This window comes from Podarcis liolepis (assembly GCF_965112155.1).
Source record: "Podarcis liolepis genome assembly, chromosome: 7".
NCBI lineage: Eukaryota > Metazoa > Chordata > Lepidosauria > Squamata > Lacertidae > Podarcis > Podarcis liolepis.
The window spans coordinates 86,288,725-86,315,728 of NC_139561.1; the positions used below are offsets into that span (position 1 = coordinate 86,288,725).

The window sequence follows — 27,004 nt, forward strand, 5'->3', positions numbered from 1 at the left end:
CCTTACTTTTTGGGAGGAAAAAAGTGAGTCTTATAGGGCAAAAAATACGGTAGGTGGCTCCACCCTGCCATTGACTCTGGCCCTGCCCGTCATTGCCTCCAGCTCTGCCTGCTTTTAGCCTCTCTCTGCTTTCCACCTTACCTGTTACAATGGGCACTAGCCGCCGCTTGCACAGCCAGCAGCCTCTGCAGTAGCAGCAGACAGAGGCAGGTACTTCGCTGTGCACCCTGCAAACTGAGCTCAGCTCCTGGACCCTTTATCAGGCAGATAAATGCATGTGCAATGGAAAATCGAGACCCCGAGGAGGAAAACGCCAAGGTGACGAACACCTTTTCTGCAGCTCGGAGCCAAAGTCAAACAAAGACAAAAGAACCTGAGTCATTATGAAAACAAAGGCAACTGAGCAAACAGTGCGCTGACAACAGGGCGCAGAAGGCTGACATTTTTACACCAGAGCAGTAGAGAGGTCAAGGCAGCTCAACTGCAACATGTTGCGCACTGGTGTTTGTAGGAAGCCACCAGAGGAAGGAAGCTGGGCAAAGTTCCCCCTCTTCCCTGCTGGTTCGGTAGCGTTATCAGTGGTGGTGAAAAGCTCTTGGGGCACATTTGCACCATACGATGAAAGCACATTGACGCCACTTTAAACAGTCATGGCATCCCCCAAAGAATCCTGGGAGCTGTCATTTGCTAAAGGGTTGTTAGGGAGACCCTCACAGAGCTGCAATTCCCAGAGTTCCCTGGAAAGAGGAACTCCCTGTCCAAACACTCTGCCCAAAGAGAGCCATTTAATAGGGTCTGCCAAATATAAATAATTAGAAGTCACTTGAAAGCACCAAATAGGCCTAGGATTGAATTAGGATTGAATTGTAAGTAAGTTGGATTTGGGATACGGGTGGCGCTGTGGGTTAAACCACAGAGCCTAGGACTTGCCGATCAGAAGGTCGGCGGTTCGAATCCCCGCGACGGGGTGAGCTCCCATTGCTCGGTCCCTGCTCCTGCCAACCTAGCAGTTCGAAAGCACGTCAAAGTGCAAGTAGATAAATAGGTACCAATCCGGCGGGAAGGTAAACAGCATTATTACTCTTGCTATAAATATCACCTCACACCAAAATGATCTTATCATCGGGCAGTTAATAATCATATGTACTAAGTTCGCATTTTTACTCCCACATCTCCAGCAGTTGTCTGCACTTGTTATTCTCTTCAACAAGGATTTGTTATTTGCTTCAGTTCTACTGGAGGTTCGGCCAACAGGAGTCATCATGCTGGCCGTTGTGGAAACTCTGATATATAGCATGTGGGGCATGCAAGTTTGCTGTTATTGCCCCAAGTGGGACAGGGACACTGCACGCGCTCAGAAGCATGCCTTCAACGTGATCCAAAGCTTACGCTTCCTTCAAAATTAAGCCCTGAATGGAGCTCTTATATTCTTAATTGTATCAGCGCTCGTTCCAAGGCCTCCCAGACATTTAGGTCCTGTGGATCGTTATCCACCTCTTTCACCCCACCGCTCAGAAGCGAAGCAAGTCACAGCTTGGCAAGCGGGGCATGATGAGACTGATGTTCTCAAGTGATAAAGGATCCTCAACATCCATGTTTTTCAAGAGGAATCTTGCAAGAGCAAGCACCCTAGTATAATAGCTTTATAAGAGAGGGGCAAAACATACAGTTGAGTTGATGATGAAAGGCTATGTCTGAGGTTTAATTTCCTCTATCTCTCCATCCCTGTGGGTGCCATAGCACTGGGAAGGCAGAAGGCCAGGAACAACAAGAATCAGTTGCAGAAGGAGAGGCGTGCTATCAGGGAAGGAGCTTTGCCACTGTTGTGTGACTAGTGGTGGGCACCCCCCCCGAAAAAAAAACACGCCTCTCCTGTTTAAACAAGGCATAATTGAGATGAATTTTCTTCTTGCGGAGAAAATTTCCTTGTCCCTGGAGCTAGGGCAGAGCCGGTAATTATGAAGTTATGGCGTAATTATCGTGAGAATGTGGGCAATTAGGCAAGCGCAGGCCTTTCTGGAGTTCCTGACATTCACGCCTCGAGGGAATGATCTGGCAAGGCTGACCATGGGCTGGGGAGAAGATGTCCCAAAGACACCTCTCCTCCTCCTCTTCCTCCTCCTCCTCCTCCTCCTCCTTCTCTTCCTCTCTCTGCTTGAATGAATGCTTCACATTTCAGGGTTCTTCCAACAAAGCCCTTTAGGTGCTCAGCAGGTGAATCAGGAGGGAAGGAGATCCAGCCAGTACCAAAGCCTGGAGTCTCCTTGAGCTAAATGTGAAAAAAATTCCATCCAGGCATCCTTTCTCTTGGGCATTCGTGATGACGTGTTCATGATGGTGTTCCGTATGTCATATGCAGTCTCACTTTCAATCTTCTTTGCACCTGCAAAAGTTTCCAACAAGTGTGTGCCCTGCGACTTCCTCCTGAAACTTTTTATACTATAAATCAGGCTTCCTCAACCTCGGCCCTCCAGATGTTTTGAGGCTACAATTCCCATCATCCCTGACCACTGGTCCTGCTAGCTAGGGATCATGGGAGTTGTAGGCCAAAAAACATCTGGAGGGCCAAGTTTGAGGAAGCCTTCTATAAATATTCCTGGGGTTTTCTTGGTCTTGCCAGTGTGGTATAGTGGTAGTCTCGTAATCTGGTGAACCGGGTTCGCTTCCCTGCTCCTCCACATGCAGCTGCTGGGTGACCTTGGGCCAGTCACACTTCTTTGAAGTCTCTCAGCCCCACTCACCTCACAGAGTGTTTGTTGTGGGGGAGGAAGGGAAAGGAGAATGTTAGCCGCTTTGAGACTCCTTCGGGTAGTGATAAAGTGGGATATCAAATCCAAACTCCTCCTCCTCCTCCTCCTCCTCCTCCTCCTCCTCCTCCTCCTCCTCCTCCTTCTCTTCTTCTTCTTCTTCTTCTTCTTCTTCTTCTTCTTCTTCTTGCTTTTGTTGTGCTGTAGCGCAAGAGTGCTCCTCTGGATGGCAATAATGCAGTACCACTGGTGAAGCATTGAAGAACAGCTAATGATGTGTGGACGGTCCAGCACAAGCACCCCCAAACTCGGCCCTCCAGATGTTTGAGGACTACAATAATAATAATAATAATTTTTTATTTGTACCCCGCCCATCTGGCTGGGCTTCCCCAGCCACTCTGGGCAGCTTCCCAAAAATATATTAAAATACTCTAATACATCAAACATTAAAAGCTTCCCTGAACAGGGCTGCCTTCAGATGTCTTCTAAAAGTCTGGTAGTTGTTGTTCTTTTTGACATCTGGTGGGAGGGCGTTCCACAGGGCGGGCGCCACTACCGAGAAGGCCCTCTGCCTGGTTCCCTGTAACTTGGCTTCTCGCAGTGAGGGAACCGCCAGAAGGCCCTCGGCGCTGGACCTCAGTGTCCGGGTAGAACGATGGGGGTGGAGACGCTCCTTCAGGTCTACAGGACCGAGGCCGTTTAGGGCTTTAAAGGTCAGCACCAACACTTTGAATTGTGCTCGGAAACGTACTGGGAGCCAATGTAGGTCTTTTAAGACCAGTGTTATGTGGTCTCGGCGGCTGCTCCCAGTCACCAGTCTAGCTGCAGCGTTCGGGATTAGTTGTAGTTTCCGGGTCACCTTCAAAGGTAGCCCCACGTAGAGCGCATCGCAGTAGTCCAAGCGGGAGATAGCCAGAGCATGCACCACTCTGCACAACTCCCATGATCCCTAGCTTACAGGACCAGTGGTCAGGGATGATGGGAATTGTAGTCCCAAAATCATCTGGAGGGCTGAGTTTGGGGATGCCTGGTACAGCATAATGACATGTTGCATAACACACCCACCAAAAAATTCACCAATCTGGAGGGAACCAAAACCTTATTTTCTTAACAGAAGACCATCCCTGCTCAATCAGGCCAGTGGCCCAAGTATTCTAGGATCCTGTCCTCAGTGTGGCCAACCAGGTGCCTGGATTTAGCACAAGAGACCTCTTTGCAAGATCAGAAGCTGCCATGCTGGGGAACTCCTTCTGGAGAGAATAACGAAGGCACTTGTAAGCCTCTTAACGTGTCGCTTAATGAGGTATGAGGTTGCCAGTTCACCCTTCCAATTTCTCATTTACAGGCTGAGGTTCACAGGGTCCAGTGTCTTCTGTGAGTGACCCTGGATTTGGCCAAGCCTGGAGGACAGAAAAGGTCGCCGTGCAAAAGCTACGTGCGTGGAATGCATCCACCTGGCAAGGACTCTGCAGCTTTTAATTAACAAGCAACGGATGTTTCTCGTTAATAAGAAATCAGAAGGCTGACCTGTCAGTGTTCTGCGAGGCTGTTTTCAGAAAGTGCACCCAGCACACCCCACCGTTCTGTGATAATTTCCCCCAGGATTAAAGGGAGGAGACTTGCTGACTGAAGACATAGTTCATCTGTACTGCCGAGAGAGCAGGAATCCCAGAATCAAACTACATTTTCTTCTGCAGGAAAATGGGGCAGAGTAGAAAGGGGAGATGGAATAACACTACCAGAAAAGCTTCTCATTCTTCTTCCCTTGGCAGCACGGCCATGATTGTAGTCCCAACACATCTGGAGGATACCACATTGGCTAACCCTGACTTGTGGCATATCCAGATCAAATTCTTTCATTTGAATGCTAGTTTAATGAAATGTGGTGAAGGTTTAACTATAATATGGTGAAGGTGCTAAAAAGAGACACTAATGCTTCCTCCTTGAAATATGGTTCCCAGCATTTCCTAGGGAAATGAATGCTTATTAATTCAGTTTAGATGTACTGTATACTTTAGATATGGCCATATGTGTTGTAACCCAGGATGTGTAATATTCACGATGCTGCTGCTGTCCCTCTCTTCTGCCAGCTCTTCATCCCTCCTCTAAACAGTTGCTTCTCAGTCTCCCCAATTGCTCATGTTTTCCTCCAGAACTCACAGGTGTGTTCCTTTCCGATGGCCTCAACAATTCAAAATGGGAATTTTTTTGAGAAGAATGCAGAACTGAAAGCTGTCATTGGAGGGTTCAGCCTGGGTTGGCAGAAGAGAGGTTATTGCAGCCTTGTGCTTGTGGGGATTATTTTCCAGTACCTCTTGCTGAGTTCACAAGTAAACTCCTCTTCGGAAGGATATAGATAACCAAGAAGTCAGGGTCTAAGATTACCAGCTATATAAAGGAGGTGGTTGCGTAATATATGGAAGGGAAATGAGTCCTAGCTGAAGCACATGGCTTCAATATGATTTAACCTGTACAAGATGTATATAGGGAATTAGAATTATAATTTTTTAGTTTTACTATATACCGTATATGCAAAGTATATATGCAAATAATAACTTTTCAGAAAGGTAGCAGGTAGAAAATAGATTATACAATGTTTAGCACAGTACTTATTGACAAACTCATCCATATGATTCAATCTTGTTCCGCTACAACAATAAGAGTCTCTAACAATCCATAAGTGTGTGTGGTTTCCGCCCCCAATGAGAATTTATAATAAGAAATTTCATTAGCATCACCATGATGCTAGATGGCAGCCTATCAAAAAGTTTTGGCCCATTTTTGTTCCTGATTGGCTAGAACTCCACAGGCAGTTAGGTTCCACCTCCTACATCTTTTTTTGATACATCTCCTCACAGAACTACAATTCCCAGAGTGAAACCACTCTGGGAATTGTAACTCTGTGAGGAGGGGGAGGGAGTCTCCTTACAACTCTCAGCACCCTTAACAAACTACATTTCCCAGGATTCTTTGGGGTGGGGGGAGCTGCAACTGTTTAAAGTGGCACGATGGGGCCTTCATGTGCTTTTGTGCATCTCCTATAAATTTCATATCAGTGGGCTTTGCACTTTGTGGGATGGTACATGCCCCATATGCCTGTTGCCTTTGTCCATGGAGTTTTCTTGGCAGGGATACTGGAGTGGCTTGCCGGTTCCTGCTCCAGGTGGATCACGTTTAGTCAAAGCTCTCCACTATGACCTGTCCATCTTGGGTGGCCTTGCATGGCATAGCTCATAGCTTCTCTGAGTTGTTCAAGCCCCTTCGCCATGACAAGGCAGTGATCCATGAAGGAAGAAGAAGGCTGATCGCCGAATAATTGATGCTTTTGTATTATGGTGCTGGAGGAGACTCTTGAGAGTCCCACGGATTGCAAGAAGATCAAACCTCTCCATTCTGAAGCAAATCAGCCCTGAGTGCTCACTGGAAGGACAGATCCTGAAGCTGAGGCTCCAATACTTTGGCCACCTCATGAGAAGAGAAGACTCCCTGGAAAAGACCCTGATGTCAGGAAAGATGGAGGGCACAAGGAGAAGGGGACGACAGAGGACGAGATGGTGGGACAGTGTTCTTGAAGCTACCAGGATGAATTTGACCAAACTGCAAGAGGCAGTGGAAGACAGGAGTGCCTGGCGTGCTCTGGTCCATGGGGTCATGAAGAGTCGGACACGACTAAACAACAACAACAACATGCCCCATAAACAAGAGCCAACTTTTCTGGGCTTGTGTGCAGATACGCAAACCAGAGACACTCTTGTGGGTACCACACAAACATACATATCACATCTAAGCACGTCCTATTCTCTGGGTTACAACAGAATGCTTCTTTCAAGCTTAACTCACCAGGAAATTCCTCTCAGGGCACCCGTGGGCACCATCATGGTAGTCTCCAAACTGGATGTTCCTACTGCCCTTAATTATACCCCAACTCCACCTGAGGCAGCCTCACCTTGCCTGGATCATTGCCATGATCGATTAAGGACATGACACTTAGAATCATAGAATTGTAGAGTTTGAAGGGACCCCGAGGGGACCCAGTCCAGGGGTCAGCAAACTTACTGCACCTCAGACCGGTGTCTCCAGCGCCAATTGCGCAGCGGGCTGGAGGGCGGGGGAGCGCGCACCCATACACATGTACACATGCTATTTCTGGCACACTTCCAGGTCAGAGGAGCACCAGAGATAGCTTGTGTGCATGTGCACAGGCCTCCTCCGACCCGGATGTGCACCAGAAATAACGCTTGTGCATGCGCACAATGCTTGCCACATGCGCACAAGCTATTCCGGTGCTCCTCCGACCCGGAAGTGGGCATTATCACCCCCAACTTATCCAGGCTGGCTTGAAAAACAGGCCTCTGCCTTCGAAAGCTTACAATCCGAATTTCACCAAAAGGCAAGGAGAGAGACGCAAAGGGTAAACACGGGGAAACTATGAACCCGTGCAGTTTCACGTCCGTCGTTTCTGCAGAAACCGAGGAAGAAAGGCTGAATGAAAATGTTGCAATGTAGGAGGAGAACAGCAAGCATAGCCTGGAGCATTGAAGTCGGGCTCTTGCATTGCAACAGAGGCGCTGCCATAGGGCTGCTCTTTCCTTTGCTGTCTGGGAGCCAGGTGAAGCAAGATGTTCTGGGCCATCCTGTGGGAGGAGGCCGGACAGCAGCTCCTGCCCGCGTCAGTGCTGACCTTCCAGAAAACTCAATGGGGGAACTTTGAGAAGGGAGAACGTATTGTAGTCAATAAACTCTTTGCTGCTTCACCCATTTTGTTCAGATTGCATTTTAAGGAGCGGGATTAAAGGTTTTAGGACCCACTTCTCACAGGGTATCTGGCTGCTTTGGGACTACAATTCCCATCATCCCTGACCGCTGGCATTGATGGCTATTCCACAGCTTCACTCTGCCCTGGGGATCCCACCCAGGGTCACTTCATCCGCATGGCCTCTCTCCTACGCCATACTGTCTGGCTCTCCTCTAACTTCCGCAGGTTGCTTGGCCAGCAGTCAGGGACGATGGGAGTTGTAGTTCACAAAATCTGTGGGTGGGCTAGTATTGCCACTAGACAAAGTTTCAATAATTTCCGGTGAGCTGCTTTTCCAACTCGCTTGTTGGACTCTCTGCATACCGGAGAGACTGGAAAATCAGTATACAAAATCCTTGCTATGATATTGTTTTTATTTATTACATTTATATCCCATCCGCAATGGTTACTGTCAAGTTGTGGGTGAACATATCAGATGACACAGCTCTTGTTTATTCATAGGCCAGAACAGAACTGCTATGTAAGCAGCCAGTCTGCTTATATAGAGCTCCACTACAATGCAATAGTAACCACTTCCTGTAACTATCCAATCACTGAACGTCACTTTCAATCCCTTATTTGCATATGTGGACCTGAGTGACAACTATCTATAGTATCCCCCTGCTGGCCCAGGGTGAGAACTTCAGTATATAACAGTTACTAGCCATGACTGCTATGCATTATGCCCCTGAATACAAGTCGCTGGGAACTACAAGTGAGGAAGTGTTAGCGTTGCACTCAGGTCCTGCTTACGGGTTTCACACACGCATCTGGTTGGCCACTGTGGGCTCAGGATGCTGGACTGGGCAGGTTTTTGGCCTGATCCAACATGGCTGCCCTTATGCTAAACGTGCAACTGATAAACCTGTCCCTGGAGGAGAGAGCTTCCCTCACCCTTTGAACAATATGTTTATAGAAATGTTGTTGTTCACATTAATGACTTTCTGGTATGCGGGGTGGGTAGGCCAGGTAGTTAGTTAGCCTAAGTTAATTAACTCAGAGCTCCGGGAAGGGGGGCCTCCTTTTTTGCGCGGTCTAACCGCCGGCTGAGGCAACATCCCTTCACCCTGAGGTAAAAAGAAGCGCAAAAGGCCTGTTGGGCGGGAAACCGTCAGAGGCTCATTGGACCGCCCATCCCCACCAATCCCCGCCCATATTTTCCCCCTCCTGAAGAACATGACGTCAAAGAGACCCCGCCCCCTTCCCCTCCCCGCCGCCAGTTGTAGGGAACACTTTATATCGCCCCGCCCTTCATGACGTACATCCCCTTCAGCCAACCCGGTGCCGAATTCCAGGAGCCACCGCCCACGTCCCCGCCTAGAAGGGGCGTGTCCTCCTCCCAGCAAAGAGAAGAGCCGCATGGGCACTGCCCCGGCACTTCCCGCGTGGCGGAGAGCGGAGCCGGGTCTGTTCAGCCGGGGGGTCAGGGCGGCCACGTGGAAATCGGAGCCGGCAGTGGTTTAAAGGAACTTCCCTGGGGAGGAGACTGAAGCAGCAGGAGCAGCAGCAGCAGCACGAGGAATCCACTGGATCACGCTTGGCCACCAAGGGAACCCCCCACCTGGTTCCGCGTGGCGCTTATTCCATTGTGCACCAAATCGCATCCTGATTTTGGGAGCTTTACGCGTGGGAACTTGGCCGCAGCTGCAGCTTCTTCCTTAAGAAATTCCTTATTTGGTGCATTTTTACTAGATCTCTTTCCATTTCCGCCTTCCTTTCTTATTTTTGGTGCGTGCGTGCTTTTAATTGCTCCGCGATGGCGGCGGAGAAATTCCCCGGCGCCTCCAACGGCAGCATCGGTGCTCCGGCGCACGTCGGAGTGGAGGTCCCCGAGGGCGGCGGCAAGAGCAGCCTGGGCGCGTCCCGCCTGCGGGGCTGCCTGCGAGCCAACCTGCTGGTGCTGCTGACGGTGGCCGGCGTGGTGGCGGGCGTGGTGGTGGGGCTCGGGGTGCGGCAGCTGCCGGGCGGCGGGCTGAGCCGCGTGGACATCCTGCTCTTCTCCTTCCCCGGGGAGCTGCTGCTGCGCTTGCTGAAGATGATCATCTTGCCCCTGGTGGTCTGCAGCCTGGTGGCGGGCGCCGCCAGCCTGGACCCGGCTGCTTTGGGGCGCTTGGGCGGCTGGGCGATGCTCTTCTTCCTGCTCACCACCCTGCTGGCGTCCTCCATCGGCGTCGCCCTGGCCTTCATCATCAAGCCCGGAGAGGGGGCGTCGGCCCCCAAGCTCTTCGGCGACGAGGCGGCCGTGCCCGAGGCCAAGCAAGTGGTCGACTCCTTCCTCGACCTCATCAGGTGAGCGGGGAAGGGGAATTCGGGTTTCTGCAGGCGTCGCATGCTCAGAGGCACTCTTGGAATCGTAGAATTGGAAGGGATCCCCTGCAAAACAGGAACCCTGCGCACAACTGCCCCTGGCTGGGCTCGATCCGTCAACCTTCTGGTTAACAGCCAGACGTGCACCTTGTTGTTGTATAGCTTGCACTGCATTTTATGCTTTGTACAATTGCACATTTCAGCAAACCAAAGCAGTCATGTAACTCTGGAAAGGAGCAATTAATTTTAAAGGGAATATCACCTGTACATCGATGGCAGCGACGAAAACCCAGTGCGAGGAACGGGATAGCGCTTCCCCATAGCCACTCCTGTTTGTCCAGTGTTGGTCCTGTCGTCCACCCTCCAGGAGGAACGCCGTCAAGGCTGAACCCTGGGGTAAAGCCACACGTGGCAGGAGCAGTTAACTGCATCTTAATGTGACGCGGTTCGTTTCTGCCACCTAGGCGGATCCTCCTGAGAAAGCCATGTCCCATGAGTAGTGCATTCTGAAAGCGGATAGTCGTGGTTGCTTTGCAGGCTGACTGGCGTGTGAATACCAAAGGCTTTTTTTAGGGCTTTGCATGTTAATCACTAGCCATAAAATCTTGACCATATAGTAGCTCGTGCACTTAACCAAGAGCCATCAAGCCTTACAGTGGGTAGCTAGTTATACAATTTGTGATTTGGATGTGTTCAGGGTGCTGTCTCTTTATTGCTTAAAATGACCAATTCTTGCTCAGATTAAGACTGGGGGTAGAGAAGAGCAACCCCCTTGAGGCTCATATATGAGGTGTGCGGGGGGGGGGGGGAAGCTTCTGTGACCCTTACATCCGTGCCTAAAGCAATAGATGCTTCCTCTGCAGGGCAGGCGGTTAAAAAAAAGGGTGCTGTATTTCAACTACAGTGGTACCTCGGGTTACATACGCTTCAGGTTACAGACTCCACTAACCCCCACCTTCTCACTATATAGAAGGATCTGGCAACTTCTGTTTCAGTGTATCTGAAGAAGTATGCATGCACACGAAAGCTCATACCAAGAACTAACTTAGTTGGTCTTTAAGGTGCTACTGGAAGGAATTTTTTTATTTTATCCAGAAATAGTGCGTCAGGTTAAGAACTTTGCTTCAGGATGAGAACAGAAATCATGGTGCGGCGGCAGCAGGAGGCCCCATTAGCTAAAGTGGTGCTTCAGGTTAAGAACAGTTTCAGGTTAAGAACGGACCTCCAGAACGAATTAAGTACTTAACTCGAGGTACCACTGTATTCCTGTTGGCCAAAATATGCATTACATTAGTAGAAACAGAAGGAGCATGTGTTCATGCGTCTCCTCCCTCTTGTTTGTGGGACATGGCCCTGGAATGCTTCTTTTTTTAAAAAACCCTGGGATGGTGTGTCATGCGAGGACAAACATTGCCTCTCTGTCTTCTCGCATTTTCTTGGATCTGTTTATTCCACCCTCCGTGTCACGCATGCCTTTATGAGCTGGAATATAATCTGGTGTAAGAGGATCGCATTTCTCCCAACCAACGGGAAAGCCTCCCCTGCCCCCTCCAGAGAGCCAGAGAAAAGGGCCGAAATGTCTCAATCCGGGCTAAAATACGCCCTTCCAGAAAGGCCATTGGTCACAGGGTTTTGAGTCCCTCCTCTCCCCCCCCTCCACCGATGGGGGTACAGAATGTTCTAAGATGGTCATCCTGCTCCGTCGTGGCTGTTTTTCCTGCTCCCTTCCTGGCAGTTTTTGAAATAATGTCATCCTTCCTGACGAAAATGGAAATTTTGGACGGGTTCAGGCGTGGGAGGCCTGGAATGTGCCGGGATTAGGGTGGCGTCTGCATCTTCTTGCTGAATCCAGGGTGGTTGTGGTGGGCCTGCCGGCCTTCTCTGGGTGGTGTGAAAAGTGTGAAAAATACGTTGGCAGGGCAGAGAGGGCCATGGCAAGGAACAGCTGCTTCTATTGCAGAGGGATGCGGAGACCTTGCGTCAGGTTTCTCTTCCCCTCATGCCCTCCAGATGTTTTCATCTACAACTCCCTTTGAGGCCCCAACCAGCACAGTGAGTTGTAGTCCAAAACATCTGGAGTAGCACCAGCTTAAGAGACGGCTGGTACACGGTTTTATTTGGTGGCAGAAAACATCTCATTATGCACAATTGGCTGGCAGCCCCACTTGGAAAAGGAACTTGAAGGTATTGAATTGCCATTTCTGATTATGGGCCACTTTGGCAAAACTAGATGGCGGTCTTAGATTAGTAGTCTTCAACAGATGCAGGCCTTGTATTTGTGGACCCCATTCTTATTCTTTTAGCATACAGTGCTCCTGTTAGAAAGAAACTCGGATATATAAGCTAGGTGCCTTAGACTAAGGTTACAGTCACCAAAATGGAATGTCTAGCTGCCATTTTTGGGCGGCTCTTAAGTCTTATTTTTCCAAGGAAAGCCAGACTGCGGTTGATTCTCAGTTAAACATCTGGCTAATTCAAAGGGCAACCTTCAGTTGGGTTAAGACCTTCGAGAACTTCGAGAAAAGTCACTTGATCCCAAGATAATCTACGTATATATTGGCCTATTCCTGATCTCTTCTTCTTAATAGTGACTGCTCCTGGCACTCAGGCATCTTCACTTGGTCGCAAGTACAGTGGTACCTCGGGTTAAGAACTTAATTCGTTCTGGAGGTCCATTCTTAACCTGAAACTGTGTTCTTAACCTGAGGTACCACTTTAGCTAATGGGGCTCCTTCTGCCGTGCTATTTCTGTTCTCATCCTGAAGCAAAGTTCTTAACCCAAGGTACTATTTCTGGGTTAGCGGAGTCTGTAACCTGAAGCGTATGTAACCCGAGGTACCACTTTAGTTGAAAGCCAGATGCAAAATGCGCCTGGTTTAAAAGTCCTACGTCTCCATCACTGGTGCTCATCTGCAGGTCAGGAGAGCTGGTGGACTGAAGATGTCATAACCCAGAGCATGCCAGCTTTGTACTGAGTACCTTGCGGGGTTAGTCCAAAGATCCATCGACTGGTTAAATGCCTCCCAGGAGTAATAGCAATCACCCAAAAGCCTTTCCCTCTTGGGCTCATCCTGCCGAAGCAGTGCTTTCTTTGAATGCGCCTCCCCTGGGGAGGCGATTCTGGTCCACGTTGCAGGTTGCCTTTTATTGAAAATCCTCTCCCCTCCTTGCCCCCCCCCTGCTGCCCAATGCTAGTTGTGCTGCTGGTTGCTGTGGCAACCATGCAACGCTCATTTCCGCAGGTTTAATGATAGCTGTGCAAAGATAATACGGGACTGTAATCTAATCTCCAGGTCCTCTAGACAGATTTCCTCTTGTGGGAACCCGACAGGCAGAGGGGTGAGCATCTCCTGGGATGCTTGCCGACATCAACACTCACCTGGCAGATTGAAACCTGGCAGGTAGCTGTGGCGTGTCCAAGGCCTCTGCCAACTGGGCTGGCTTTCTGTTGCAGAGGGATTTAACAACAACAAAAAGCCCCATAAATGTGCAATTGCTGCAGTCTGTTCCATCACCTCATTCTGGTCATACACAGGCCAGGTTAGAATTGTTTCGAGGAAGCACAGATCCTCAATGGAATAGAACAGTCTTTCACAAAAGGACCCAAGTTCAGTCTTTGTATCGCTGGTTAAAAATAGAATCGAGCATCAGGTGATGAAGATGTTTTCTGCCTGAGATCCTGAAGAGCTGCAATATTGGTGTGTTTGTGTCACCACCCCGGATAGAAAATTACGAGAACCACCTTGTTTTTCTTTATCTGACCTGGATCTTGGAAGCGCTGGAACATCCTGTCCATGCATAAAGCAGATTTATTTTTTATCTCATATTCTTTATTGAAAGATACATAATGACATGCAGACAGGGTAAGATAAGACACAAAAAAGAAGAAAGGAAGAAAAGAAATACGTAGTAGAAAACAGAACAGAACAGCAACAGGTGTATAAATTACAAGAAAATGTTATTGTAGTTACCCAGACCATAACATAATACAGTATTTATATAACGGATTTTTTTTGGCTACAGAATATTTGAGAACTTGCGTAGAGACCCCTGCTCCCAGCCCAGCCTACCAGCTGGAACTGACACCCCATGTGTTGCATGCACAATAGATGGCCCAATGTTTTGTGATCATGTGGGTTGTTCTCTTCCAGTTTTCCCCGCACTGTTGCAATCTTTGGGCACCTGGCACGACAAAGCACTTTGCCCGGGCGCTGTGCCCCTGAGACACAAAGTTCCAAGGAGCTGGGGAAAGCTAAGAAATAACAAGAACCAGTTCCCCCACTTCCTCTGCCCAGACACATGTTCCCAGTCCAGGATCTGTTGCAAGACCGTTTTTCCGCATAGCTTGGAGTTGTGGGTGCCACGTAGAGATAATTTCTACCCTCTCCAAGATGGGAATCTTTTAATTTCAGGGCTGGCTGGGTTTTAACATCCCCCCCGGGGGGGTATAGAAGCCTTTTTATACACCTGCCCATTACCAAATTTGGTATTCTGGTAACCCTTGCCCCCTACTTTCTTCCACCTCCTCCCAAAAAAACCCCTCTGTGCATGTAACAACAACCACAAACTAGACTGTTGCAGGAGAATGTGGATTAGTTGAATTGCCTCCAGGATAATGGGATTTCAGCTCATTTTCCACAACCTTTGGGCAGGGGCAGATGGGAGCTGGAATTCAAAACATCTGGAAGGCTCGAGAGCGTTAGCAGGGTGATCTACAGCATCAAGCTATTGCCTCCGCAAGCAGTGTCTTAATGCCGAAGAGAGAAAATCTAATAAAATTGTACCTTGGCTACCAGTTAACCTTGGTTGCACCTCTTTAGGGTCTCAAACACAGAAGCATTTCACAGCTCCCACATACAACCAGTGTTAGAAATTAGGCAGACGTGTTTTGCGACTGGCGCGGGTCCCATTGCGACCACGTGGAGGTCTCTGGATGCTGGACTGGGGAAAGCCAACCATCGCATAGAGAAGGATCTGAAATATTTCCCTCGAAGCTTGACTTTTTTTGTTCTGAATTGTTTGGCTTGACGTTTCAATGTGCTGTAAGTCTTTTCGAGATCTGTTTTTTACAGTATAAAGCAGCATAGAAATGGAGTTAAGAATAAGAATAAATTCCACTGCCTTTTAAAAACGAAGGGTGCCCAGACGTTTGGTTGTGGTGACTGTAACCTCGGTTTAAGGTGCCGTTTGGCCATTGGTTTATATATCTGAGTTTCTAACACTGCATATGATACATGTGAACTCTGCCTTTGCCAACTTGGTGCCCTCTGGGTATTACAAGTCCCATCAATTGGAGTCCAGCAACACTTGGAGGGCACCAGGTTGAAGATGCCTGGGTGGGAGGTCAACTGCATTCTTTACTGTGTGTGCTTCTCCCCCCGCTTAAAAAAATTGCACCTTTTCTAATGCTCTAGCAAGCACAAACCTTGAGGCGGGCAGTTCCCCTGCTTTTATCAATTTACCTGGCATTTCACACAAGTGGGGTAGCTTCCTCTCTCTACCTTTGCTCACCTTTGCTGAGTCAAAGATGTGACCCATGCCCGGTTTTTTCCCTTTGGACCATTTCCAGTTGAAGGAGAGAGGATCTCATAAAGACGGTTGCCCTGCCTGCTTGCAAATAGGCTATTGACTTCGCCCTGCCTTAAGACCAGAGAGGTCATGCCGTTTCAATTGTTATATTGGCCACAATCCGATTGGTGCGTCCACCCTCCGAAACAGCTGCTTGCATCACCCTGGTGATAAGCCCAGAAAAACAGTTTAGTTCAGAATTTTGCCAAAATTCTGTATGGGGGGGGGGAAGCTCTGCTCCCCATTTCTTTTAGTAATATTTTTTAAATTAACTTTCCCCTAACGTTTTCACATCAAATAGTTTCGTAAATTGACTTCCCACTCCCACTTCAGCTGTGTTTCTTACTCAAACCTTTTCTACGGCACTATATCTTTATTACACAAAGTTTCTCTGTTACAGTTGTTTTGTCATTTTGCTTCCATTGCTTCTATCTCCTACCTGACCGCGATTTCGTTTGACTATAGTATTTTTTTTTAATAGCCCAAGAAAGGCCTCCATTCTTCTGCGAAATGTTCATCATTTTGATCTCTTAATTTCCCCGTCAGCTTTGCCATTTCTGCGTAGTCCCTGCTGTTTCTGAGCTCGAACGCTGCAGCTCTTTCAAAATAATTTGCCGCCATCAAATTTGGAAACTTCTCCTTTAACAGCTTCCAGAAGAGGCGCCCCGATGCAGTCGCAGCTTGGTTTTCAAACACCGCAGTTCTCAAACGTTTTGGCTTCCAAACGCCGCAAACCCGGAAGTGGCTGTTCCGGTTTGCGAACTATTTTGGGAAGCCAAACGTCCCAGCGGGGCTTCCGATTGGCTGCCGAAGCTTCCTGCCGTGAATCAGAAGCCGCACTTTGGTTTCTGAACATTTTGGAAGTCGAATGGACTTCTGGAACAGATTCCGTTCGACTTCCAAGCTACAGCTGTAGTCCGTTGCATCAGAAGCGGTGGAGTTAAGAGATGCATGGAATTAAATATCTGCAAATAAAGTTACTTTGGCCTTGGGTTCACTTTTGGTCTAAGCTGGTGATAAAGCAGAATAATACACTTGTCACTTGTGCTTTTCATAAGCTTGAGCTCCAGGAGAGCTAAACCCCTTGCTATACGAGGCAGAGATGGGAGGGAGAGCTTTATTAATGCTGACATTGAGCTTGATCCGGGTTAGTCCTCTGCCACTCCGGGGGAACAAAGAGGGTGTCTTTCAGGTTGACCTCAATCCGGGGCTCCCCATTTGTGGGTGGAGCCGTGTCGACTGATTACTGCTGTGGGTGGAAATCCAGTTTTCCTCTGTGACCTACCAGTGGGAATCCAGTTTTCTGCTGTGACCTTCCAGAACCTGGGGTAATGCTGAGCAACTCTGAATCGAGGCATTGTGGACGGATGGAGCAAGCTGGCAGCGGTGACGTAAAGGCTTCTGCCTGCAGAGAAACAGGATCTTTCCAGGGGCAGAGAAGACCGCTCAGCGAAAGGGGTGGGCTTCTCCAGGCATTCCTGGGAGCGGGAATGCTTTTGGGAGATCCTAACACAGCCTAGTGCCCTCTGGTGCAGCTGGCTGAGAATGATGGGAGCTGTACCCCAAAAACATCTGCAGAGCAACAAGTTGATGAAGACTGTGATAGAACTCTTTCCCCCCCATGTCTCTGGAAGGGTCGTGGTTTTGGGTTGTTGTTTTTTGCATACAATAAAGACAGTGGACGCTCGGGTCGCGAACGTGATCCGTGCGGGTTGCGCTTCTACGCATGCGCAAAGCACGATTTAGCGCTTCTGCACATGCGTGACCGCCGAAACCTGGAAGTAACCCATTCCGGTACTTCCTGGTTTTGGTGGTCTGTAACCCGAAAAAACGCAACCTGAAGTGTCTGAAACCCGAGGTATGACTGTATCAGAAAATGGAACGCTGTACACACACCGGTTTAAGAGTTGCTGAGTCACCACACAACAAAAGTTGCTGAGTCACTCTCAAAGGAAGGCCCTTTAAGAAGATAAGTTTTCGGTTGCTGCCTAAAGGCAAGAATTCTTGGGGCTTGCTTAATTTCAGCCGGGAGCTGATTCCAGAGAACTGGAGCTGCCGTTCTCCCGGAAAACTGTAATGTTACACCCAAATTTGGTGAACAATGCTGTGCTTTGCCCTCCAAGTCAGAACCAGGGCATTGGTTCATCTTGCTTATGCTGACTGGCAGCTTTCCCCCTCTCCATCCTTACATGGAAATAGCACAGACTGACCTTGGGACCTTTTTGCATTTAATTTCTCTGCTCTCCCACTGAGCTCTGGGACTGCCCTAAAGAGGCATGTCCCACTGCTTCTCTTGCACAACAGCCTTGAACTTGCAACCTTCAGTGGCTCTGAGCAGCCGGCTGGCCTCCAGCTGGCGAATTGTGCCTCTGTTTTCCATTTGGGAGGCAAGCAGCAAGCTCCCTTCCCGAACCAGGAAATTGGATTGAACTGGAGCGTATTTGGGGGTGAAGGGAGCAGCAGGCAAGTCTGAGGCTGGGTGCTGGTGCTCAAGCCATGGTTGTAGCTGTTGCATTTGAATTCCACTAGACTTTTGAAAACCCTGTCTTTGGTGGGTTGTGTCAGCCTCCAATGGCCAAGTCCTTTTCTTGCTGAGCTTAAAGGTAAAGGTAAACATTAGGTCCAGTTGTGGCCCAAGACTCTGGAGTTGTGGCGCTCATCTCGCTTTACTGGCCGAGGGAGCCGGCGCACAGCTTCCGGGTCATGTGGCCAGCATGACTAAGCCGCTTCTGGCGAACCAGAGCAGCGCACGGAAACGCCATTTACTTTCCCACCAGAGCGGTACCTATTTATCTACTTGCACTTTGACGTGCTTTCGAGCTGCTAGGTTGGCAGGAGCAGGGACCGAGCAACAGGAGCTCACCCCGCCGCGGGGATTCGAACTGCCAGTCTTCTGATCAGCAAGCCCTAGGCTCAGTGGTTTAGACCACAGCGCCACCCGCGTCCCTGAGCTTATGTACCCCCTAATCCACATTCAGTAGAGCACGAGGCTGTCAGTCTCAGGGTTGTGGGTTTGAGCCCCACATTGGGCAAAAGATTCCTGCATTGCAGGGGGTTAGTCTAGATGATCGTTTGTGGTCCCTTCCAACTCTGCAATTCTATGTTTATCTTGCCCATAACAGCCATAGTGGCCTATTCACAGAAGCAGTCAGAAGATGACCATGTGGTCATCGGAGGACAGGCTATTCCACTTCTTAGAATTGTGAGATTCAGCTGGCCTTCTGCAAACACAATAATAAATCGAGCGTCCTTTGCCTACGGTGTTTTGTTATTTTAGACAAACGGCAAATGGTTCTTGAGAATACCATGAGAATTCAAGAAAGGCAGAGTGGTCCATTTCCTTCTCGTTGTTCGCAATGTGTCATCACCCCTCATTTCTCTCTTCCCCCCAAAGAAAAATTGGTTTTCCCGACCATCAGGCTCTTTTTAAAACAGATAGGCAGAGAACACCTTGCTGAACTTCATCAACCCTGGGAATAAACCTCTCTGCTTATTTCCAGACAGTTCACTACCACGAGATCCTTGCGGTGGCGATGATCTTTACACGCAGAGTCAGAAGCGCCTGTAGTTTATGAGTCGCATGGAATCCTGAGTCATGAGAGCTGACATTTAAACATCTGCCATTAGAGGGAAGGTGCTTTGAAAAGAGATGGGAGAGAGGAGCTAATTCAGAGAGCTTTGTGCAGGGGTATTTTGCGCAGGGTCTTCCAGCAATTCGGCTGCTTATAATGGAGCTTGGGCACTGTCGCGGTAGGGAAGGAGAGACAGTTTGCAACGATGCTTTCGTGCAGTTATTTCTGTACACCGTCTGTTTCTTTGACTCTGTTCTTTCTGAAAAGGGGGTGGGACAAGGATGGGTTTGTCTTCCTAAATCTGATGCAACATGCATCGGGTGTTGAGTTTCCTTGCTGATGTCGTGAGGTTGGGTTTTTTGTGTGTTTCCCCCCTAAAAAAAAGAGAGCTAAAGAACAGTTCATTTAGGCTAAAAAGATGACTTATTTCTGGGCTGAGAGCAAAAGGAAAATTCCAAATTCCTGAGAATTAGGGGTGGGTGGAAATTCTCAAGAGCCCCAGGTGGCATTCAGCCAAGTTTTACTATGTATTGACATGAATGGGCCTAACTTAGTCATGCTCATGAATTTAAATGCGTCTACTCAGAGTAAAATTTAGTTGAACACACACCCTATTTTTTAGATCGGGGGTCCAAAATCCTGGGAGCCCCAGGCTGACATACAGTGGTACCTCAGGTTAAGTACTTAATTCGTTCTGGAGGTCCGTACTTAACCTGAAACTGTTCTTAACCTGAAGCACCACTTTAGCTAATGGGGCCTCCTGCTGCTGCCGCGCTGCCGAAGCACGATTTCGGTTCTCATCCTGAAGGAAAGTTCTTAACCTGAAGCACTATTTCTGGGTTAGTGGAGTCTGTAATCTGAAGTGTATGTAACCTGAAGCTTATGTAACCCGAGGTACCACTGTATATAAGTCTAAGAAGCTTACATGTGCACCACAGAACGCATTCGGACCTTGGAAGTCAAATACCTTGCCAGTCGAGTGTTTTGGCTGTTGAACGTCGCAAACCCGGAAGTGATTCTTCCGGCTTGCAAATGTTCTTTGGAACCTGAACGTCCGTCGTGGCTTCCGATTGGCTGCAGGAATCTCCCGGAAAAATAAAAAAGGCAAAGCTCTTACACTGCCCCTCCTGGTGCAAAAGGAGATGGGAACCCTCAAACATTTAGGATAAAAACCACCTCCCAGTTACAAGAAAATGAACAGGGGTAGCTGGGAACAGAGGCCTTGACAGACATTGGGGGGGTGCTATCTTGTGGGCTGCATGGACCCCAGTTTTACAGTATGGCTGTGACATTTATTCGTGCAAAGGGGTTGGACTAGATGATATTTGGGACCCCTTCCAACTATGATTCTATGGAAAGCGTAATGCTGGTGGTCAACAAAAGAGGTTTAAAGACTGTCTCAAGGCAAATCTAAAACAGTGTAGTACTGTATAAACACCGACAACTGGGAAACACTGGCCAGCGAGTGCTCCAGTTGGTTTCATGGGCTTTGAAGACACTCGAACTCAGAACGCAAGGGAGAAACGTGCTAAGAGGAAGGCACGCTTGGCAAATCCACACCATGACCAACTCCCGCCCGGTAACCAATGTCCCCACTGTGGAAGGACGTGTGGGTCCAGAATTGGCCTCTACAGTCACTTACGGACTCCTTGTTAAAACTGTGTTTATGGAAGACAATCTTACTTGGCTATGGGTGATTGCCAAAGATGATTCTGTGATCTAAACCAGCGTTTCTTAAATGAGTCTTATACTGAGGACTGCTGCTCTCTTGCTTGGTGTCTTTGGGTTCCTGAGCTTTCTAAAATGATAGTCATTATACGGGAGGGCGCTTGGAAGGTTTTGGAATTCAAACCTTTCTGCTGTTTGTCCTTTGTGGCCGCAGTCTAACAAAGATGTACTTGTTCTGGGCTGGGGCGGAAGAGGTGATTTTGGAGAGCATGTGCCAGGAGTTTCTTCGGAGAAGCTGCCTCAGACATTGCTGGCTTTATGCAGGCATAACCACGGTCAAATGCAAACCGCTTTAAATGGTGGTTCCCCATGTCGGTTGATCACCAGCCTTCAGCCACGGTTCAGGCATACGGCTTAACCATGGTTAAAGCAAGGGGAACTGTGTCTGTTTTGCTAGTGATTGAGACGTCCAAATCTGGATGGGCGAGCTGGAATGCCTGAGATCCCAGAATGTGGAATTGGTGAGATTCAAGGGGATATAAAAACTACAGAAAGGGGGCAGAGCGGGTGGCACTACTTTAAATCGTCTTTCTCCAACCTGGTGCCCTCCAAACTTTTGAACTGCTGTTCCCACCAGTCCTAGTCAGCAAGGCCAATAGGGGTTTGTAGCCTAAAACATCTGGGAGGCATGTGGAAAGGTTAATGGAGGCATTGGGAGCAATAATTTGGAAGACTTGTTGTTTAGTCGTTTAGTCGTGTCCGACTCTTCGTGACCCCATGGACCAGAGCATGCCAGGCACTTTTGTCTTCCATTGGCCCCCCGCAGTTTAGTCAAACTCACGCTGGTAGCTTCGAGAACACTGTCCAACCATCTCGTCCTCTGTCGTCCCCTTCTCCGTGTGCCCTCAATCTTTCCCAACATCAGGGTCTTTTCCAGGGAGTCTTCTCTTCTCATGAGGTGGCCAAAGTATTGGAGCCTCAGCTTCAGGATCTGTCCTTCCAGTGAGCACTCAGGGCTGATTTCCTTCAGAATGGAGAGGTTTGATCTTCTTGCAGCACCATAATTCAAAACCATCAATTCTTCAGCGATCAGCCTTCTTTATGGTCCAGCTCTCACTTCCATACATCACTACTGGGAAAACCATAGCTTTTACTATGCAGACCTTTGTTGGCAAGGCGATGTCTCTACTTTTTAAGATGGTTGGAAGACTTACGCAGGAGCAAATGGAGTTAGTTTTGTCCTCTTCCCTAAAGCTGTAAGGGTGATAACTGAGGAGGAGAAAGAAGCTCAGGAGATTGCTGGAAGAGGAAATGGAAGACTTCATCCCAGGGTAAATAGCTGCTCAGTTATAATAACAGACAACATTTCAGATACGATTGTGCCTTTCGGAAAGAGATAAGAAGAGACTCGACCCTTCATTCAATAATGAGCACTGTGCAGAGCAGGGCCGTAACCTGCCTTTCTCAAACCTGACATACCTGCAAGTAGAAAATAGCCTGGTTGGTGTAGAGCAGTCGCCTTGGGTTTCCGAAGAAAGAATTTCTCATAAATGGAGGCATGAGATAAAAGGGAGCGACGAGTTGGGAAGGTCAAATTCCTTTAGGTGGTGGCTCAGATTCACTGTAAGAGAGGTTCAGATGAAATCTCCATGTGGGTTGTATCCAGCTATGTTAGACGTACAGTGGTGCCCCGCAAGACGAATGCCTCGCAAGACGGAAAACTCGCTAGACGAAAGAGTTTTCCGTTTTGGAGGTGCTTCGCAAAACGAATTTCCTATGGGCTTGCTTCGCAAGACGACAATGCCTTGCGAGTTCCTGCTGGTTTTTTTCCCCTTCCCCCCCTTTTTTCTAAGCCGCTAAGCTGCTTATCAGCTGATCCGATCAGCAGATAAGCCGCTAATAGCGCTAATCCGCTAATCCGTCAATGGGCTTGCTTCGCAAGACGAAAAAACCGCTAGACGAAGAGAATCACAGAACGGATTCTTTTCGTCTTGCGAGGCACCACTGTACATACATATATCAGTGTTCGAAATTAGCTGGGCGCCAGTCGCATTTTGCCTGGTTGAAGTCAGCTGGTGTGCTGGGCACTGAGGCTGCAAAAGATACCACACTGGTTTTCTTTCTGATCTGGTATCCAGTTTCTCCCCTTTTGTGTTTCTCAGTAATATCCCCCCCCCCCATTAAAATAAAATAAATCCATCTTATCATAGGATGCTTCTGTTAAGTGCTTTGCGGGAACTGTGATATCTCACGATGGCATCTTCGCAGCTTTCAGTCAATGTAACGGCACAGTTCTCTGCATAATTTTTTTGCTTCTCTAAGTTTAGCGTCTAGTGCTGCACCCATGGGTGGCCACCCATGTCTTCCAAGCATGAAACAGAATGGCGCGTGCTCCGCAGATCAGTACGCAGAGTTCTGAGAAGTTTGATCGTGGTCTGATAACCCATTTGCCTGTGGTTGATATGCTGCAGTTCTGTTTTTATGTGAAATAAAAAAATAAGGTTTTATATATATCGTATTTTTCGCTCTATAACACGCACCCGACCATAACACGCACGTAGTTTTTAGAGGAGGAAAATCCGTAGGCATGCCACCCGTAGGCATACCCTCCATAACACGCACAGACATTTCCCCTTACTTTTTAGGAGGAAAAAAGTGAGTGTTATGGTGCAAAAAATACGGTATATATAATATGTTCATAACTGCATATATAAACCGCATGTCTGAAACCCCACAGAAAAAGTCCTGAAAGCATTTTGTCCCTCCCGCATTGACCTCAAATATTTCACTGCTAGGTCAAAGGAAAATGGAAAAGCCTCCCCATTGTCTTTTCATTCACAAATCCTGTCTTAAGGGTATGTCTGTGTATGAATAGGGTGAACCAGTGACCTGGCTCAAGAATAAGTATTTATCGTTACAAAAGACTGGCCAGGCTCCCCAGGGTATCCAACCATTAACGGGTAACCTGTCAGATGAGATAAACAAGGCACTCGGATTTCTGCTGTAGACCGCCTTTTCTGTGATGTAGGTATGATGTATGGAGCGGTGGTCTTGAGCTCCAGGGCAGGGAATTTAAAATGTCTATATAAGGGCAGGCACACCTTGGTTCTTTAATAAAGATCAGGCTTACGAGCTGCTTTGCTTCTCAATATTCTCTGGTTGGCCTCTGTTCTTTTCTCCGACCGATGGAGAACCTGCAAAGGACTCTATAAGGGCTCTTGTGCTCCCAATAAGGAAATAAGGGCAGTTTTTTGTTTATTACACATGACAGCCATGAAGAATTGAAAAATTATGTTTCGGACGTGAGGCCTTGGCCCACTAATGCTCTTCTCATGTGGGGTGGGGTCAGCCAATGTGGCGCACCCGACAGAACGTCCTGTGAAAGGTCTTAGTAAATTCTCCCCCCTGAAATCCACAGCAGGCGAGAGTCCATCACACTTGCCTCTCAGTTCCCGAGGTTCGGCCTCTCCTTCTCAGGAACATCTCTCCCTGAAACATGCCCACATTTCTCTTGAGGCCAGGATTTGACATGCCCACCCGCCCATCTGAGCTGAGGAGAGGTTGCAGAGCGCTTCTCTATGCGCAAACATGGCAGTGGCTCACGCAGTCCCTCACTGTTTAATATGGGCATGGGGCGCAGCCACATCCTTTTGCGGCCCTCTTTTTTGCATTTTTAGATGGGGCGGCCATTTTGTGACATGCAGCGGCCCCCTCCCCAAATGGCAGCCATTTTGCCACTTTCTCAAAATTCCAAATGCTCCCACCGGCCCCCCAAAATGGGAAGGGCTGCTCCTCCCTTGCAGTAAATTTGGAAGGGCACGGGAGTGAAAAAGTCCACTAAAAGCAGGATTGTTGGCGCTGGGAAAGAGCAGTGTGAGGGAAAGCGAAGAGATCTAGCAAAGAAGGAAATGGGGGGCGGGGAGAGAGAAAAGGAGACGCTTAAAAGCTTGAAAGAAACTGCCACAGCCATCTGACATAATGGCTTTAACCAACATAGTTGACCTGGGAAGCAATAAATTTGTTTGCCCCAGTAGCCAGTCACCGTTTCCCAGCCTGGCCTACCTTGCACGGTCATTGTGAGCCGGCTGATAATTTAATTTATGCTAATATTGTTCAATTATGGGTTAGGTTCCTTCAATTATGAAGTAATGATGCACTTTTATGCTCCGCAAGTCTCGAGTGATGGCTGCCCAGCTCTCCTCACGCCCTGTAGCAAACCTCTATTGCATCTGGCGTCCCAAAAGACAGCTAAATAGCCTTCGGGCACCAGGTTTAACAGCCCACCTCTTTATGGAGGCTACAGGAGGCTATTTAACCTTGTTATTTCTGTCTCTGGTCCTGATCTGGATTGTTTCCTGCTTCTCTTTGCTTTCCACCGCTCCTGATTTGATTATAGGGTGCTGATTTGATTGTTCTTCCTCTGCTGATGGGTTGGTGTTTTGGCTCTTTGTAGTGAGCCGCCCCTGTTGAATTCCAGCCTGTCAGGTGGCTATTGAAATAGTGCCACTGTATTCTGCTCTGGTCAGACCTCACCTGGAGTACTGTGTCCAGTTCTGGGCACCACAGTTCAAGAAGGACACTGACAAACTGGAGCGTGTCCAGAGGAGGGCAACCAAAATGGTCAAAGGCCTGGAAACGATGCCTTATGAGGAACGGCTAAGGGAGCTGGGCATGTTTAGCCTGGAGAAGAGGAGGTTAAGGGGTGATATGATAGCCATGTTCAAATATATACAGTAAAAGGATGTCACATAGAGGAGGGAGAAAGGTTGTTTTCTGCTGCTCCAGAGAAGCGGACACGGAGCAATGGATCCAAACTACAAGAAAGAAGATTCCACCTAAACATTAGGAAGAACTTCCTGACAGTAAGAGCTGTTTGACAGTGGAATTTGCTGCCAAGGAGTGTGGTGGAGTCTCCTCCTTTGGAGGTCTTTAAGCAGAGGCTTGACAACCATATGTCAGGAGTGCTCTGATGGTGTTTCCTGCTTGGCAGGGGGTTGGACTCGATGGCCCTTGTGGTCTCTTCCAACTCTAGGATTCTATGATTCTATGATTCTATGAAAAACGACGGAGAAATAACAATGCTGGCGATGTGGATTGCTGCGCCTTGGTTTTGTTTTCCTTGTGCCGGGGTGAGTGGGGTGGAGCTTGTTCTGAAATAGAATTTGGGGTGCAGGGAGACGGAACAATTTGCTGCATCCAAATAACTGCATCCGAAGTCACTTGTTCCAAATAGCAGAAGACATCTGAAGACAGCCCTGGTTAGGGAAGCTTTTAATGTTTAATAGATTATTGTATTTTAATATTCTGTTGGAAGCCGCCCAGAGTGGCTGGGGAAACCCAGCCAGATGGGCAGGGAATTAATAATAATTATTATTATTATTATAGCAGGACGAGTTGGGAAAGTGAGGGGCTGGTCTGCACTTCCGTAGCTCCCTGTGGGCTGGGGGGGGGGGCTTCTCCTTGATCTGACATGCCACTCCCTGGGCCCCCCTTTTTGTGCTGCAAGAGGATAAAGTAGGGCTGGCCCCCTAAGTGCTGACGGGGTCTCCGCTCTCCAAATTGGGTCAGTATTCTGCTCTATGGAGCCAGCCACTCGCTCCCGGGATTGGAGTCTTAGTCTTGTTTGTGCTGCCCAGTTAATCCTCTGGCAGTTCCAAGCCCTGAATTGATGGCGTGGGGAGAAAAGTGGCAACCAGAGGGCATTAGGGTGCGGGGAAATTCAGGAGCCTAGTGAGCAAAGGTGAAGACTGTGATATCCGATCTATCCAGGAGTTACGGCAATGGAGTAGGTTATTCTCGGCCAAGGCTCGGATGACCCAGAGAAGTGAAGTGAGCGACTCAGCAGTGGGGAACCTGGAAGTCCCCTTGGGGCACGGGCTTTCTGGGTAGCCCTAGGTAGACACTGGCTACAAAATGTAGGGATAATAAGCACACTGGCACGTAATAATAATAATAAATTTTATTTATACCCCACCCTCCCCAGCCAAGACTGGGCTCAGGGCAGCTAACACCAGGTATAAAAACAATTCATTAAAATACAACTTAAAAACAAGATTAAAATACAGCATTAAAATTCAGCCTTTTCAGTAGGAACTCAAATCAAAAACTTTCTGGGGACGAAAACGTCAAATCTTCACCAAGGCCGACTATCCACACTGGTCCTACGTGGGCCAGAAAAAAGCCAGCAAAGTCCCCAAAGAGGAGTTCCATCACAGAAGGAAAAAGGAAAGAGGGGGAGGGGATCAAGTTGATTCCAAGCCAAAGGCCAGGCGGAGCAACTCTGTCTTACAGGCCCTGCGGAAAGAAATCAGATCCTGCAGGGCCCTGGTCTCATGAGGCAGAGCGTT

At 48.5% G+C, this 27,004-nt stretch overlaps 2 protein-coding genes across 4 annotated transcripts in view; one reads left to right on the forward strand and one right to left on the reverse strand.

Annotated features, from left to right (window-relative positions):
• Positions 1-27,004, reverse strand: part of FKRP (fukutin related protein) — a 215,480-nt gene that overhangs the window by 139,977 nt on the left and 48,499 nt on the right. The window contains exon 3 of one of the 3 annotated variants that reach the window (XR_014528955.1): positions 19,833-19,862. The exons of the other annotated variants lie outside the window; for them this stretch is intronic. The gene's annotated coding sequence lies outside the window, so the exon portion shown is untranslated. Of the gene's footprint in view, positions 1-19,832; positions 19,863-27,004 lie in introns of those variants that run through there. 3 annotated transcript variants of the gene reach the window in all.
• SLC1A5 (solute carrier family 1 member 5) overlaps positions 8,887-27,004 on the forward strand; it is a 44,397-nt gene continuing 26,279 nt past the window's right edge. Inside the window, exon 1 of the mRNA XM_083515898.1 lies at positions 8,887-9,831. Coding sequence (XP_083372024.1) covers positions 9,299-9,831 — 533 coding nt within the window. The 5' untranslated portion in view covers positions 8,887-9,298. The remainder of the gene's footprint in view (positions 9,832-27,004) is intronic.